Consider the following 18,389-nt stretch of genomic DNA (forward strand, 5'->3'; position numbering starts at 1 on the left):
CCAAACTCCAATGAACTGCAATTTATCAGCTCCAGTGTGCATCTAGGGCTAGAGGTCTAGGGCTAGAATTATTGCTCTCGCTCTAATGATCGCAGTGCTACCTCACATGTGTCGTTTGAACATCGTTTTCATATGCGGGCCTACTCATGTATGCGTTCGCTTCTGCGCGCGAGCTCGTTGGGACAGGGCACTTGATAAAAAATGTTTTTGTTTTTTCTTATTTATTTTACTTGAGTTTATTGATTTTTAATGTGTTTAAAAAAAAAAAAGTGGGTCACTTTTATTCCTATTACAAGGAATGTAAACATCCCTTTTAATAGAAAACAAGCATGACAGGTCCTCTTAAATATGAGATCTGGGGTCAAAAAGACCTCAGATCTCATATTTCGACTTAAATGCAATAACAGAAAAAAAAAATTGTCATTTGAAAAAATTACAACAAAAAAATTTCCCTTTAGGACATATGGGCGGAAGTGACGTTTTGACGTCGCTTCCGCCCTGCAGTGAGATGGAGACAGGTGGGGGCCATCTTCCCCTCACTCGTCTCCACATGCAGCAAGGAATAGGACCGGATCGCCTCCGCCGCTACCGATGGCTCCGGTAAGCGGCGGAGGGGAGGGCTCTCTCCCACCGCCGATAACAGTGATCTTGCGGCGAATCTGCCACAGAGACCACTTTTATCTTGTAGAGGACCACCCGCTGAAGAAGAGTATACCGGGGGTTATGGTAGCTAGCTGCTACCATAACAATAGTATTCCTCTTCAAAGTCATCACGTAAAACTGCGGCGGGCGGTCCGTAAGTGGTTAAAGCTGAAAAACTTCCATGTGTGTATGGACACATAGGCTAACAGAGTGCAGTTTATGGGCTTTAAAAAAAAAAAAAACGCCAATAAACTGCAGTTTATCAGCTCCAGTGTGCATGGAGCCCAAAGAGGCAAACAGTATAAATGCGTTTTCTCTGAAAGAACACTTATCCTTAAATCACTTCAGAGAAAAACACATCTCTATAATATATGGATGTTAAGCACTTAACTCATTTGAGCACAAAAAAAAAAAACAGAGCCGTTTTAGGACAATTTACATTTACAAGACTGTAAACTCATATAACCTGAAGATCATTCAAAACAAGATGACAGACGGAGATTTTATTATTATGTGATATACCGCTGGTAAACTGTTAAAACTGTCATTGCCATTAGTACAAGACTATTTCATTCAGCTCATGCTGTTCTTTTATGACATAAACTCAAATGCACCTCACTTTACAAATTGTATGGCAAGTACCGTCATTTGAAAAGATGTAACTTCCAAGTTGCAGAAGCTCCCTGCGCATATTGTATCTTGAAAGTTACTCCTGCACACACAAGACACCCCATATACTGTATGTTCTCAATGCAAAATTCCATCCATCTACCGTATTTATCGGCATATACCGCACGCCGGCGTATAGCGCGCACCCCAAGCTGAGAAGGGAAGTTTAGGGAACAAACTTACATTTTGGATGTCTTGCCCGGCGTCCATCGGCAGCCTTGTCCGGCGTCCATCGGCGGCCTTGTCCGGCGTCCGTCTGCGGCCTTGTGCGGGGTCCGTCCAGCCTTGTCGGTGTCCGTCTGCTGTCTTGCCCGGCGTCCATCGGCGGCCTTGCGCGTGGTCTGTCGAGCCTTGTGGGTGTCCGTCTGCGGGGATGCAGCGTCATGTGTTTGAATTTGGCGCGCTGTGCAGAGCCGGATTTCCTGCGCTTCACTCGGCTCCTTTCGCGTGGCTGCAGGCGGAGCCGAGCGTGGCCGAGCCTAGCCGAGTGCACAGTACACTCGGCTCGGCTCATGTCGGAGACAGCGGGGATCAGCGTATATCGCGTACCCACAATTTCCCCCTGATTTTAAGGGGAAAAAAGTGCGCGGTATACGCCGATAGATGCGGTACATCCAGAATACAATGTGCATAGTGCAAAACCCCATAGAAAGAAGTGCCCATTGTATGTAGAAGTGGAGCATACTCAGGGGCGGACTGACAACTCATAGGACCCTCGGGCAATAGGAGATTATTGGGCCCTCCGGGCAATAGGAGATTGTGGGGCCCCGGGCAATAGGAGTTTAATGGGGCCCCCAGGCAATAGGAGTTTAATGGGGCCCCCAGGCAATAGGAGTTTAATGGGGCCCCCAGGCAATAGGAGTTTAATGGGGCCCCCAGGCAATAGGAGTTTAATGGGGCCCCCAGGCAATAGGAGTTTAATGGGGCCCCCAGGCAATAGGAGTTTAATGGGGCCCCCAGGCAATAGGAGATTATGGAGCCCCCGGGCAATAGGAGATTATGGGGCCCCAGGTAATAGATTATGGGGCCACACAGTACTGTATACACACATACAGTATACATACACAGACACACAATATACACACACAGTATACATACACATAGAATACACATACAGACACACAGAATACACATACACACACTGAGAAGGTACTGGAGCGGCGGGGCAGCTATAATCTTGGGATTTTTAGACCAAAAGGATATTGGTAAGGGACATTTCAGGGACATATGTAAAAAAACACAGATTTTTACATATTGTCCCTGGTTTTAATGAGGCTGAGGTTTTACTAGTGGCATGGGGCCCTCGGGCAATGCCCGAGTGCCCGAATGGTCAGTCCGCCCCTGAGCATACTATACCTCTTGCATGTAATCTACACATAGTGCACTTCTCACACTGCATGCATTTGGAGCCACTTTTCCAAACCCAAAAAATTCCTCTTACACATAGGTGTAATGATCACACACAACAAAAGTGTGTGAAACGCGTTACCAGGCATTCTTTTCCCGTAGTGTCTTTTGGGATGTTCTAATAAATTCAATACAGTGGTGTGCAGCCATTCCTTCTATATATTTTCTTGCACATAGTGAATTGCAAACTTTTCCTTTGGAAATGCACCAGTTTAGTTTATTCCTCTACCCCTCCCCAGTAAATACATTTCTTTAATTTACTCACCCACTGCTCCATTCAGCACTGACGGCTAAAGGAGGTACCTGCTACTTCTGGGTATAGAAGAACAGCTCACTTACTCCATGTGATAGTGCTGGGCAGAAAATTCATAGCCCAGCCCAACTGTAGCGACTTGTAGCTTACAAAGAGCTTTTATTCCCGGGGACTGAACAAAGAGGCAGGGTGGCAAAAGGAAGATAAGTATATGTTGCTGGGGAGGGCTTAAAGCGGTATTAGACCCAAAACCCCAAAAAATAATATATTACAGCTTACCAATCATTAGATGTGGTGTCTGAATTTGTTTCCCTCTGTTCTCACTCTGTGATTTTGCCAGTAACACACCTTCTGTATGAGAGCGCCCCCACTCTGGATGAAGGGGCATCTTTGGACAGCAGAACTGTCATTCTCACGGAGGGGAGTTTTAGATTGACTAGCAGATTTATATACACTAACAAATTGGAGCCAAACTCCAGCTAATACTTTACAAGCATTTACAGCAATCCTTTTTTATGGAGCGACGGATGTGTTGTGTTGTGCCAAACAGGGCTGTTGTGAAAGAAGTCCGGCCAACAGGCACGCACCTGCACAAAATCACGGGCACACCAGTGTGTTCACAAAGAAAAACTTGTATTGTCGCATGCGCGTGCGCACGTACACACGCACGTATGGGCGCCAAGTAACCTTATTTAAACTAAACACTGACACATGAACATTGCTGAGTTGGTGTCTGTTTACCCGATCTGATCCAAGTTTCCTGTGTCTTCACCTCAGGGGTCAAGTCCTGGGGAAAAAAGTGTGGGAACTCCCACACAAGATCCGCTCCCCCACCAAAAAAAAAAAAAATGATACGCTCATATGCATAATTACTAAACCGCATGTTTTTTTGTTTTTTTTTCGATCCACTGTACCCTTTAGTAATCCTTTATATTACTGTCCGCTTCCTGTATATGGATTCATCGGGTAGTGTGCGGGTATTCCGTCACTTCCTCGATGCCGCAATGTCTCCTGGGAGCTTTTGTCATTGTTCCCAGGAGACATTGCGGAGGTCTGCCACGAGTTATCACGGGATTTAGAAAGAAGCAAGTTCTAAGGTTCGCCTGCCCCTGACAGTGACTCGAGCTGGGCATCGCTTCGTAGTGAAGGATTGGCTCGGGCGGCTCAGCTGCTCTCGGCTGCTCTAGTCCTGCAAAGGGAACTGAGTTCCTGCTGTGAAAAAAGTGCAGGAACTCCGTTCCCACATGTTCCCGCAGGACTTAAGCCTTGCTTCACCTGAACCTACTCTTTGATCTCCGCCTGCCTATCTGATCCCGGCTTGTGTCTGACTCCGCTTCTACCTGATGTTCCTGCACCTTGCTGCCCAACTGTGTACCGAACCCTGCCTGTGTCCCGTCTCTGCCTCTTGTCTCTGTACCTGCTCTGTCCGGCTGTTGATGACCTCCTGGCTTATGTGCCGGCTACACCTCCATCTGCTGACCCAGCGATACAGAGCTCCCGTTCTCAGAGTCTGCCCAGCGCTCTCCAGCCACCTGGTTCCTGCCAAGACTCAGTCAGACAGGAGGTGCAAGAGAAGCCCCCTCTCCAGCTTGATCTCCACGAGGTACGTGACAGCTGTGCTGTGTAGCAGAGCAGATTCAATCTCAGAACTGGGTGGACAGGAATAGTAAAAACAAATCTATTTTATGATGTAGTGGGCTGTTTGCCTGGAGTTTGGCCTTGATAAAATGTCATCATGCCATGGAAAGCTTCTCATTTTGTATTTGTGCTCAGATAACCTCTAATAAAATAAAAAATATCATTTAGCCCAGGTTCACACTGGGTACGATTTGGTACGATATGAGATGCGATTTCACATGTCAAATCGCATCTCAAATCGGCGGCATTTGCCGGCAATGGCACTGTCCTAATCGGTTTCGACGCCGCATCTGCGGCGCTGCACCGATTTCAAAAAGTAGTTCCTGTACTACTTTTTGCGATTTCGGGCCGCGATTTACATTGAACCCTGCACAGATGTCTCTTAAATCGCGGCCGAAATCGCGACAAAATCGCAGCTGCGAAATCGCGGTAAAATCACGGAATTCGCAGCAGTGTGAACCTAGCCTTAGATAAAGAAAAAATAATCACATTCTCTTCCAAATATTATTTTGCCAACACTAGTACTTTTTACTTGGCTCCGGAGCAGTCCCAACCCCTTTAAATCTCCAGCTGACTTAAGTTCCTGAGACTGACAACTACCTAGTTAAGGCTGATTACAGGAAACATCTTGAAGGGGGAAGGCGAGGAGGCTTAAAAAGGTATAAAAATAGTGTGTTTTCACTGTGGCTAATCACTACGTGCCAAACGCAAGGTGCATATTAGTGTAATGCAGGTGTAAATCTAGATACATAATAGGACTAACATGGAGAGTAGAATTACCCGTGATATTGTTATACTGGGTTCAGGTCAGATTTAAATACATACTATTGCGTTTGACTTCTTCATCTCCCTCCTCTTCATTCTCAGGATCAATGTCCTCAGCTTGGGTGATCCAGTCCAGGTAACCCTTCAGGTCCTCTTCCAGCTGTTGTTTCTCACGCAGTTTCTGAAAGTCCCCTCTAGCTTTCGCCTTTTCTCTTTCCTTAGAAAACTCACTACACAGAGCCAAGAAAAAGGAAATATACCGTAAACGCGTGAATTATGCACAAACAGCAATAAAATCACACACAAGCAAAGCACGGAAATAATTTGTGAAAAGCAAAGTTCTGCATGCAAAGCTCTAAAATTTGCAGATATTTAAAGGCCAACTCCAGAATAAATAAGTGAATTCACATATAGAAGACCTATTTGATCTGTCAGATAAAGTAACACACATACGTCTATAATCAACCCAGAACTGCTATGCTCATGGTTGCATGCGATTAGAGAGTGGCATCACTATCCTGCAATTCTACAGATTCTGCTCCACTGACCCATCTCCTGCCTGCTCTATTTAATATTAGCACACCCTGAGCTCTCATGTAAAGTGGATATAAACCCACTCTCATCCTTTCTAAACTACTGCCATAGTGCTGATCTATAAGGATATAGATGCCTCCTGCATGTATCTTTACCTGTCAAATGTTTCCCCTTCTGTCTGTTATGAGACCCGAAAAACTGCCGATTCTGTGGGTGGGTCTGTTGTCTGGAGCTCGGTGGGTGGAGTTGTGATGTCAGTAGTGTCTCCTCCCACCTCTACACTCCCCTTGTCAACATGCATTTTTCCTGTGTATTTTTTACACTGAATTCTGCTATGATGACTAACATCCAGTCAAAATCCAGAAAAGTAACCACATGACTTCAGAAAAGGAGTGGGGGTGGGAATTAAAAAATAAAGCCTGTCTGAAGCTAGTGCATTAGATATGTAAATAACCTGTCATTCAAAGCAAGGGACGGAACGGACTAAGGTTTTTCTCTGTAAGTCTGTTTTATTTCACTCAACAATAATAGAGGATTGCTCAGAGCTGGATTAAAGTGGAGGTTCACCCGGAAATGTTAATTTTTAACATTAGATTGATGCTCATTTTGTCAAGGGGAATCGGGTCGTTTTTTTTAAAAACGAAGCAGTACTTACCGTTTTAGAGAGCGATCTTCTCCGCCGCTTCCGGGTATGGGCTGCGGGACTGGGCGTTCCTATTTGATTGACAGTCTTCCGACAGGCTTCCGACGGTCGCATACATCGCGTCACGATTTTCCGATTTTCCGAAAGTAGCCGAACATCGGTAAGCAGGCGCCGTATAGAGCCGCACCGACGTTCGGCTTCTTTCGGCTACTCGTGACGCGATGTATGCGACCGTCGGAAGCCTGTCAATCAAATAGGAATGCCCAGTCCCGAAGACCATACCCGGAAGTGGCGGAGAAGATCGCTCTCTAAAACGGTAAGTACTGCTTCGTTTTTAAAAAAACTACCCGATTCCCCTTCACAAAATGAGCATCAATCTAATGTTAAAAAAAAAATTTCGGGTGAACTCCCGCTTTAACTCTGTGTGGAAAGACTGGGCACAGATGATAGGAAATCTTATACTCTACATTGTGACATCAAAAACACACCTAACAACCTTGATTACCCATTATCTTATATGGCAGACACTCCAACTGCATGTCTGCTTTTTAAGCTGTAGCTTGGCAACATAATATAAAGATGAATTTCAAATAATTGCACTAGCCTAATTGAGAACAAATTATTTTATGGTTTTTGATGGAATACGTAAATTAGCTAAGCATTTTTATAGGATTTCCTCGAGTTGGCCTTTAATGTATTACAAGGATGACACCTGATTACAAAGCATGAAAAAGACAATATACTTATTAGGACTCATATACAAAAACTAGAACAAGTAATAGAAAAAGATATTCCCCCAAAAAGGGACAGATCCCTTTTACAACAATACCTGGAAGTTGATTGGCTGCTAAAGAAAGCACTTTCACTAGTTTTGATCTAGTTTTCATATTAACAGGATACAACATATCACAATGACACACATTTTGTAACATACAGAGCACAACCTAAGACTTAGATCTCAAAGAAGTACAAAATATCAGTATTTGTCTTGAACCCATTATATAGTAAGGTGACAGTCACTGCAGTGCGTTTTGATAATGTAATGCAAATCCGTAATCTTTACTGTGTGTTATTACAATGCATGGAACGCAGTGTAGTGTGTTGCAATGCTATTCATTAAGAATGGCACCCCAAAAAAGCCAAGTAGTGCACCGCTACCTACATGAATTCACATCTGTGCATGATGTGATATATTAATAAAATTAAGGCATGTACAGATTTATGTGCATCGGCAGCCAATTTAAAATAAACGGGTTACCTTAACATGAACGTTAACCGCTTGTGTATTATATTACCATGACCACATACATTACCATGACCAATGTCACCCATACACTGAAAAAAGAACCTGATTGATTTCAGTAAGAAAATATACATAGTTACTATAAAAAGTAATGTCTGACCAAAAAAAGCTTGTTACCTTTAATACATTCACATAGCTGTGGCGAAATGTGTCTAATATTTTTATTTCCTATGATCATCTTCTTCATCTAATGGCCCTAATGCAATATTTTTCTGCAAAACCTCAATCAGAAAAATATTGCATAATGCCCGCTAGATAGGGCAAACAATCATAGTAAATAAACAAGTTTGGTGCATTACGGGTGTGAGTGCAGAGACATCTTTTAATGAAATCTAAAACATTAGCTGCGTTTTCTTCAGTAGCAAATGATCACTTTTTAACTTAGTTTAGTAACCTACCAAAAGTCCTGTTCAACTTAAAAGCACAACATATGCTTCAAATTTTTTAAATCAAGGCCCTTAGGCCTGCGTCTAGTGCAACTCTTATCAATTACATGACCGGTTGGTACAGAAGAAGGGGGTTGGCCTTTCTGTATGTAGAAGCTCTCCAGTTCACAAGCAGTTTGTTGTTTCCTTGAACCGAAGAATAGCTGACCCTTGTGGGTCAAATCTTCACCAATGACCTGTGACTTGACTTGTTTAGTCTTATTTTGACAGTCAAATATCTGGCAATGAGTAAAGGGGGTCAGCCAGCAAAAGTAATAATGTCTGTATTAAAAAATAAGGCGAATTTTACTACAACCTAATATCACATTATTGGGTTTGGTGAAAAATATCAAATGTGGCTCAATCTGGAGAAATACAGGTGAATCCAGGGTCAGACTCACTCCCGGAGCACCAGAGGATCCTTCAGCGGGCCCTGAGTATGTGGCCTAAGAATGCAATAGTAAGTACCTAATGTGGATCTGTAATTTCTATCTGTCATGACACTACTGCCTCTCTGCAACAAGCGTCCAACCCTCAGGGCCCCTCTCAGCCATGTCATTACCTTTAACGCAGTATAACTCACCTAACTAATGGTTGCCATGTGACTGCGTCTTACTCCCCCTCTTCAACTGCTCCAGCATCCTGTGTTGCTGTCAGGAGACATAACCACTATGGAAAAATGCTGCCAAGACAAACCACCTGATCTCATCAGCATTCTTCGTAACCCAAATAGAAATCAACCTACACAGGTGTGCCCTGGGAACTGCAAAATACCCTGATGCTGAGCTGGATGGCCATGTTGACTGGGTATCCACAACATGGGTTGGGACTTCTCACGACTACAATCAATAGTTATATCCTTTTTGTGGGACTTGGGGAACAGTAAGGCCTCATACACACGACCGAGTTTCTCAGCAAAAACCAGCAAGAAACTTGCTGGGAGATATTTTTTTGCCGAGGAAACCGGTCGTGTGTACATTTTCGTCGAGGAAACTGTTGAGAAATTCAACGAGCCAAAAAGAGAGCATGTTCTCTATTTCCTTGACGGGAATGGAGAAAATTGGCTTGTCGAGATTCGACGGCTTCACAAGGAACTCGACGAGCAAAACGATGTGTTTTGCCCATCGAGTTTCTCGGTCGTGTGTACGAGGCCATACTAAACCACACACTCCTGACTTGACCTAAAGAGTATGGTGAAATCAGTCTCCCAGATGTTAAACTACGCTACACGGTGAAACACCTATCAGTCTCCCAGACATTAACCTATCGTACAAGGAAACAAACCTAACGCAGGTGGTTGACTGGTACTGCTACCGTAACACCAAACTGTGGGTAACCATGGAACAGGAAACCTCCACACAGCTTTTCCCTGGTTTATCTTGTTTCCCAGGTTTCCCGAGAAAAATTAAGTTCAATGATTCCGAGCATGCGTTGAATTGATTCCGAGCATGCGTAGTATTTTTGTGCGTCAGAATTGGCTACAGGCGATCAGAATTTCCGACAACAAAAGTTGACTTTTGTTGTCGGAAAAATTGAGAATCAGCTCTCAAACCTTTGTTGTTGGAAATTCCGACAGCAAATATCCGATGGAGCCTACACTCGGTCGGATTTTCCGACAACAAGCTCACATCGAACATTTGTTGTCGGAAATTCCGACCATGTGTACGCGGCATTACTGCCTCCTACCAGACTCTTGAAACCCAATATACATGCCTCCTATGCTATTAATGGACACCATTTCCAAGATGAGGCGATGGGGATTTCTGGGGTTCACTAGACATGCAGGCTCCTATCCTGCCCTCCCCCTCTTTCCACCAGCCTGGCCCCTGCTTGCGCTATGAATGGGCTTCTGCAGCCTGGGATTGGTGGTAGAGGTCTTCAAGGGGGCTGCTGGAGCAGGCCAGAATGGCATTAGGGATGGGGCTGCTGAAAAAAATTCCTCCCCCTCAAAAAAACAAATAAAAGTGTATTATTATTGCAGGTGGTGGTGGGGGGTTTTACATTATTTCTGGCACATAAAGATATACTTTTTTTTTTACTTGCATTGGGGCAGATCCACAGAGAGAGTACGCCGGCGTATCTACTGATACGCCGGCGTACTTTCAAATTTCCCACGTCGTATCGTTGTTTTGAATCCTCAAAACAAGATACGACGACATCTGGGTTAGATCTGACAGGCGTACGTCTTCGTACGCCTTCGGATCTAAGATGCAATTCTTCGGCGTCCGCTGGGTGGCGTTCCCTTCGTTTTCCGCGTCGAGTATGCAAATTAGCTATTTCCGACGATCCACGAACGTACGAGCGGCCAGCGCATTCTTTTACGTCGTCTCTAGTCGGCTTTTTTCGGTGTATAGTTAAAGCTGCTATTTCGTGGCGTACTCAATGTTAAGTCTGGCTGTCGTTCCCGCGTATAATTTCCATTTTTTTTTTTTTTGCGTAAGTCGTTCGTGAAATCGGGATGGACGTAATTTACGTCCAGGTCAAAACCAATGACGTCCTTGCGACGTCATTTCGCACAATGCACGGCGGGAAATTTAGGGACGGCGCACGCGCAGTTCGTTCGGCGCGGGGACACGCTTTATTTAAATGAAACACGCCCCCTACCCGCCCAATTTGAATTCCGTGCCGTTACGCAGCTTGAGATACACTACGCCGCCGTAACTTACGGCGCAAAATCTTTATGAATTCGAACCAAAGCCAGGTAAGGTATGGCGGCGTAGCGTATCTCAGATACGATGCGCCGGGCCAGATCTTTGTGGATCTGCCCCATTATGTTTAAAGTAATAAAGCATTGGGGAAATTTGCATGTATTCCAGAGATTTACTATTTTTTTCTTTACATACTTTATTACAAAAAGTATGAGAACGCTTTAACCCTAATGGATCATACTGATTCTGTTGGAAGAGATGAAACTTAAGGGCAAGCATCTTTAGTTTCACTAGTAAAGGTCAACTGCACAGGAACATGTCTAAATCACTTTCATGATGTAAATGGCAATCAGTGAGTGACTGTATTCTTTCATTGTTCATTTAAGCAATGGTTCATAAAACCATAAATACCTCATAAAGCAGTCTGAACATACTCTAGCCACTATAAAATGAAATTACTTTCAAGTTTTAGTATCATTTAAACTTCTGCTTACTGAAAATGTCACTGAGAGTCCGTGGAAATTATGTGACCAGAACGCTGATGTGAATATTTATCAGTAGTCTTGTAATTTACCGCAACTATTAAAGGAAACCTCCACTAAGATGTATTTATAGTTAAATGCCCACACTGTGTCAGAAACACTACAACCATTTTTTCTTGAAAATATGTATTGGTTATGCAGGGCTGTCTATTATTATTATAATACAGCATTTATATGGCGCCAACAGTTTACGCAGTGTTTTACGACATAATACCATATTATGGTATCCCAGTGTCTAATAAATTTTAAAAAAGTTTGTTTTAGAGCAAAAGGAAGTCAAGTAAAGTATAGGCCCACTTATGCCGCATACACACGATCGGTCAAACCGATGAGAACGGTCTGATGGACCTTTTTCATCGGACCAAACCGATCGTGTGTGGGCCCCATCGGTTATTTATCCATAGGTTAAAAAAAAGCAATCTTGTTTTAAATTTAACCGATGGATACCGAACCGATAGAAAAAAACGATCATTTGTAGGCACGTCCATCGGTTAAAAATCCACGCATGCTCAGGATCAAGTCGACGCATGCTAGGAAGCATTGAACTTTGTTTTGTTCAGCACGTCGTTGTGTTTTACGTCACTGCGTTCTGACACAATCGTTTTTTTTTTAACCGATGGTGTGTAGACGCGACTGACCACCAGTCAGCTTCATCGATTAACCGATGAAAACGATCCATCGGTCCGTTTTCATCGGATGGACCGATCTTGTGTACAGGGCATTAAAGGTGGCAGCAAAATGTTCATCCAATGGATTTTCCAAGTCATTTCCTCCCCAGATAAGCCCTCAAGTGTTCCCTTTATTGGAGGTTTGATCTGATCACGTGTTACAATACACTGCATGAGCACTTCTGTTCCTTTATTAGAGCTTGCTCTCATATTTCGCATAAACAGCGCCACAATGTACTGTTGCAATCTAGCCAATGTCATCAATTTACCCATAGCCCCTTCACGGCATATATGAACACATAGAAAAATTTAGCAAAGGACATACATATTTCAAAGGTAAAGGCAGAGGAAAGTTAAGATAGGAGAAGAAGAGGAAAGATTAGAGGGGGTAAAAATGCAGGTTTCCAGGGGAAGGATAGAAGGTGGTGGGGGGGGGGGGAGATGACCAGGGAGCCACAAACCCTCCCAGACTAAAGGGGATCTCACTCAACCTCAATAGAATCCACAACCAACAAATACGAGTCTGTAGAGTGACAAAAACAAACCCAAGAAGACCATGGGAGTTATTTACTAAAAACTGTGTATTGTCGTCATCCCGTAACAGCATTTGTTACATATGGAATTTACAGTCTACTTTACAGACCAACTCTGACAATGGAGGGGTATAGAACTGTAGTTGGGCATCATGCTGCCCTAGAACAAGCTCTGCCCCTTGTGTCATGATTATTTAATATGTACTAACACCAGACGGTGCTATTGGAGGCAGGGTGGGATCTGTTTTATATGCAGAGCTATTTTGCAACTTCAAAAACCTGCACACATGAAACAAAGATATTTTCATGCTTTCTGAACAATAAAGAGCCCCCTGATTATTCTTAACATCTCCTGTGCCCCTGTAATTCTTTTGCGGAATTCAGCAAATGACCAAAAATCTGCAGAAGAGGGAAACAATAAGGAAAAAGCTATTGCAATTTTAAAATATTTAGGCTATGGTGGTTATTTACAAAAGGCAAATCTACTTTGCACTACAAGTGCAAACTATGGCCCAGATTCTCAAAGGGCTTACGATGGCGCAGCGCCATGTACGCCATCGTAAGTCCTAATCTGGGCCGTCGTATCTATGCGACTGATTCTTAGAATCAGTTACGCATAGATATCCATTAGATCCGACAGGCGTAAGTCTCTTACGCTGTCGGATCTTAAATGCAATTTTTTTTTTGTCCGCTAGGTGGCGCGTCCGTCGTTTTCCCCGTCGAGTATGCAAATGAGCTAGATATGCGAATTCCCGAACGTACGCGCGGCCGACGCAGTAAAGTTACGATGTTTACGTTAGGCTTGTCCCGGCGTAAGGTTGACCCTGGGTATATGAGGCGCAACCAATGTTAAGTATGGCCGTCGTTCCCGCGTGGAAATTTGAAAAGTTACGTTGTTTGCGTAAGTCGTCTGTCAATGGGGCTGATCGCCATTTACGTTCACGTCGAAACCAATGACGTCCTTGCGACGTCATTTGGAGCAATGCACCCTGGGATATTTTACGTTCGGCGCGGGATCGCGCTTCATTTAAATGCTACACACCCCCTACCCGCCGAATTTGAATTCCGCCGGGTGATTTACGTTACGCCGCCGCAACTTTACACGCAAGTGCTTTGTGAATAAAGCACTTACCTGAAAAACTTGCGGCGGCGTAACGTAAATCAGATACGTTACGCCCGCCCAGTTTTACGCCGATCTACGAGAATCTGGGCCTATAAGTGCAAAGTGCACTTGAAATTGCACTGAAAGTACACTTGGAAGTGCAGTCGCTGTTAATCTGAGGGGTAGATCTGAAATTAGGGGAAGCTCTGCTGATTTTATCATCCAATCATGTGCAAGCTAAAATGCTGTTTTTTTTTTCCTTGCATGTCCCTCTCGGATCTACAGCGACTGCTCTTCCAAGTGCACTTTCGGTGCAATTTCAAGTGCACTTTGCACTTGTAGTGCAAAGTGGATTTGCCTTTCGTAAATAACCCCCTATGTGTTTAAAGTGCTTGGCTCTTGGGTAGTGCTGAACTGTGGCTGACACATGGCAATTTCCAGTTCCAGCGCTAAACTCAGCGAGGATTCACCAGGGGCATTAAGCACAAATGCTTAACCACTTCAGCCCTGGAAGATTTTACCCTGACCAGATGCTTTTTACAATTCGGCACTGCGTCGCTTTAACTGACAATTGCGCTGTCATGCGACGCTGTACCCACAAATAGAGCTTACTTTTGGTGGTATTTTAAACCAGGTTTTTATTTGTTGCGCTATAAACAAAAAAAGAGCGACAATTTGGAAACAAATAAATATTGTTTCTTTTTTGCCATAATAAATATCTCCAATTTAAAACTAAAAATAAAAATAAAAATCTTCATCAGTTTAGGCCAATATATATTCTTCTACATATTTTGGTAACATTTTTTGCAATAAGCGTATATTGATTGGTTTGCGCAAAAGTTATAGCGTCTACAAACTATGGGAAAGATTTATGATATTTTTATGCCATTTTTATTATTATTTTTTTTTTTTACTAGTAATGGCGGTGATTTGCATTTTATTGCGGCACTACGACATTGCGACGGACATATCAGACACTTTTGACAAATTTTTGGGACCATTGACATTTATACATTAATCCGTGCTATAAAAATGCACGGATTACTGTGTAAATGTCACTGGCAGGGAAAGGGTTAACACTAGGGGGTGATCAAGGGGTTAACTGTGTGTTCCCTCAGTGTGCTCTAATTGTATGGGTATAGGACTGACTAGGAGAAGAGACAGATCATTGGGCCAGATCCTCAAAAGGGATATGCCGGCGTATCTACTGATACGCCGTCGTATCCCTGTTTCTATCATTGGAACTGATCCACAGAATCAGTTTCCAATAGATAGGCAGAAGATCTGACATGTGTAAGGGACTTACACTGTCGGATCTTAGGGTGCAGTACCGCATCCGCCGCTGGGGGCATTTCGAGTTGAAATGCCGCGTCGGGTATGCAAATTAGCACTTACGGAGATCCACAAAGCTTTTCAGCTTCGTTTTTCTCCATAAGTATTAGTTTGCTATCGCAAAATTAGGGCTGCTTTTACAAGGTGTAAAGTTAGTACACCATGTAAAAGTAGACCCTTCTTTCCCACGACGGTGTCTTTTTTTTTTTTTTTTTCGCCGCAACTCGTATTTTTTTTTTTATGCCCGTCGCGATTCACAAAACCCGGCGCAACGTAAAACCGCGCAAAGCACGTCGTGAAAATGACGTCTGGAGCATGCGCAGTACGTCCGGCGCGGGAGTGCGCCTAATTTAAATGGGACTCGCCCCATTAAAATAGGAATGCCTTGCGCCGGCCGGATTTAAGTTACACAGCCGAAAATTTCTAGGTAAGTGCTTTGTGGATCGGGCACTTAGGTAGAAATTTTCCGGCAGTGTAACTTAAATCTAAATATTTAAGTTACGCTGGCTGGCTGTGGATCTGGCCCATTGTTCCTACTTAGTAGGAACACACGTCATGTCTCCTCTCCTCTGACAGCACAGGGATTTGTGTGTTTAAACACACAGATCCCCGTGCTGGCGCTTGTGCATGTGATCGCTCGTGGCCGGCGGCGATCACGACCGTCGGCCAGGCGGATTGGGTCCCCACCCTGTGGAGCAAGGGCATGCGCCTGCCCTCTGGCGGCTCTTAAAGAAAAACCTGTATATTAACACCGGTTAAAACAACGCAGAGGAAAAAAAAGTAGCTTTTGCATTACTGCTTTACAATTTCACCGGGAACTTAGTGGTTAAAGCTCATTTCTAGGGGGGGATAAAAAACGAACCATGCCAACCCCTGTACATATTCTATAGTTTATAGAAGGCCGGACTAGTGAAGACAGTGGAGAGCAGCGTTAAACCACCGGTTAGTGTCTTGGAGACCACGTGACAGCCGATTCTGGTAAGTATTTATGAACTCTGGAACATTAGAGTTCAAGCTTCAATGGCTGTCTATAGAGAATAGTAGGAAAAGGAAATGTTTGAGTTGGTAGTAGCTTAACATTTTATGTAAAAAAAAAAAAAAGGTTTGTGGGAAAATAAACTACATTTTTTTTTTAGAAAACATACTGGTTACACATGTTTGCGAATAGAATACTTCTACGAGAAAATTATCATGAGAAAAGAAATAGCACAAGGAATTAATATAACTTATCTATCTTAATGAACATCTCTTGAGACACTTATTCAAGTATGCAGATAAGGAGTTCTCATTTTATTTTTACTTTTTTCTGTATACTTGTTTCCAGGCAGAACGTATTAACCCTTTTACTGCCTTAGTCTTTGTAAAGCTTATGTCAGAACTAGAATTTCAACTTGCAGCTTGCAATTGGCCAGCTCCGTGACCCTTAGAGCCGGTTCTCACTGGGGCGACTCGTCAGGCAATTCAGCCGCCTGACAAGTCGCGACCCATTCTATTCACCAGAACCGTTCTAATAGGAGCGACGCGAGTCGCTCCGACTTAGAAAAAGGTTCTTGTACGACTTTCGGGGGCGAGTTGCGTTGACTTCTATACAGAAGTCATTTTGCAAGTCGCCTCTGAAGTCGTCTTCAGGACGACTTGCCGAGTCGCCCCCGAAGTCGTGCCGCCCCAGTGTGAACCGCCCTTTTAAAGTGTTTGTTACCCTAAAAAAATTTAAATAAATGCATACTGTTCTCTTAAAGCATGTTATACAGCATAGTGATTGTACTGTGTAATTTGGCCCCCTGTATCACCTGAAATGCCTGGCTGATCCTGCCTGTCTATGCCCACCTCCCTGTCAACTGGCCACTGTTTATCATGGCTGCTGAGCCCTAACACTGTGGTCAGTTTACATGCCTCCAGTTCGGGAGTTCTTGGCCTCGTCCGCTGGAGCTGTCAGACGGAGAGATGAGAGAGCTGGGAGGCGCTGTGAAATCAGGTAGAAATCAGCTTTTTTCCTATAAAGCACAGGCACTAGGACACAGGTTGTTATCTAACAGAGGGGATGGTATAAAGTTTACATAGTGACCTAACAACCACTTTAAAGTAGTAGAAAAGCCTAAGTTTAACTATTCTTAAAGCGGAGTTCCACCCAAAAGTGGAACTTCCGCTTTAATCACTCCTCACCCTCTTACATGCCACATTTGGCATGTCATTTTTTGAGGGTGGGAGTGGGGGCTTCGGTAGGAGTGGGACTTTCAGTCCCACTTCCTCCTTCCGCCCAGGGACCACCTCAGTGACTTCTCTTCTCGCCTTATGCGGCCCCTCCCTTTAGGCGATCTCCAGGGACACGTGACAGGTCCTAGGAGATCGCCTGTCTATTCATAGAGAGCAGCGCAACTCACGCATGCGCAGTGAGTGCCCGGCCGTGAAGCCGAAAGCTGTCACAGCCGGGTGCCCACACTATGAATGGAGACGTTGGCCAGAGAGGGGGGAGAGGAGTGGAGCTCTGGGCGGCCGCATCGCTGGATCGTGGAGCAGGTAAGTGTCCGTTTATTAAAAGTCAGCAGCTACACTTTTGTAGCTGCTGACTTTTAATAAACACTAAAAGGCTGGAACATCCCCTTTAAAAAATTTCCCTTTGCATACCTATCCTGGCTAACCTTTATAAAAACAGGTTAGGAGCTCTAAGGTTCTGTGCCAAGAGTCCACATAATGCTCACTCCCAGCACATTGACCAAGCTGTCTTCAACCTGCGATTGACCTGTGATCAACCAGCGATCATGTGATCAGGAAGCTGCTCCACTTCTTGGCATTAACAGTTCCTTAAAGGGCCACCAGCAGGTGGTGGTAAGGGGGTTCAAATGTATACAGTTTTATCTGGTTTAGTAAACATTTTGGAACTTATGTTGTATCTGTGTGCGCTAATAAATTTAGGGGGAGATTTACTGAAAATGGAGTGTGCAAAATATGGTGCAGCTCTGGATAGAAACTTCAGCTTCCAGGATTTATTCCCAAAGCTTAATTGAACAAGCTGTAGTTAGACGCTGATTGGCTACCATGCACAGCGACAGCAGATTCTTATGCCACGTACTCACGATCATTTTTCGTGTTCTAAAAAATTACGTTTTTCAGGCTCTAGAAAAAACGAAGTTTTTTTCAACTTGATCATTAAAACTACCTTGCCTACACACGATCGTGAAAAAAAAATGCTCTAGCAAAGCGCGGTGACGTACAACACGTACAACGGCACTATAAAGGGGAAGTTCCATGCGAATGGCGCCACCCTTGGGGCTGCTTTAGCTGATT

At 44.0% G+C, this 18,389-nt stretch overlaps 1 protein-coding gene across 1 annotated transcript in view; it reads right to left on the minus strand.

Moving 5' to 3' along the window:
- Positions 1-18,389, minus strand: part of CACNA1D (calcium voltage-gated channel subunit alpha1 D) — a 462,312-nt gene that overhangs the window by 215,316 nt on the left and 228,607 nt on the right. The window contains exon 9 of the mRNA XM_040359270.1: positions 5,435-5,604. Within this exon, the coding sequence (XP_040215204.1) occupies positions 5,435-5,604 (170 nt within the window). The remainder of the gene's footprint in view (positions 1-5,434; positions 5,605-18,389) is intronic.

Source organism: Rana temporaria, chromosome 7 (genome assembly GCF_905171775.1).
Source record: "Rana temporaria chromosome 7, aRanTem1.1, whole genome shotgun sequence".
In the NCBI taxonomy this organism is placed as follows: Eukaryota; Metazoa; Chordata; class Amphibia; order Anura; family Ranidae; genus Rana; species Rana temporaria.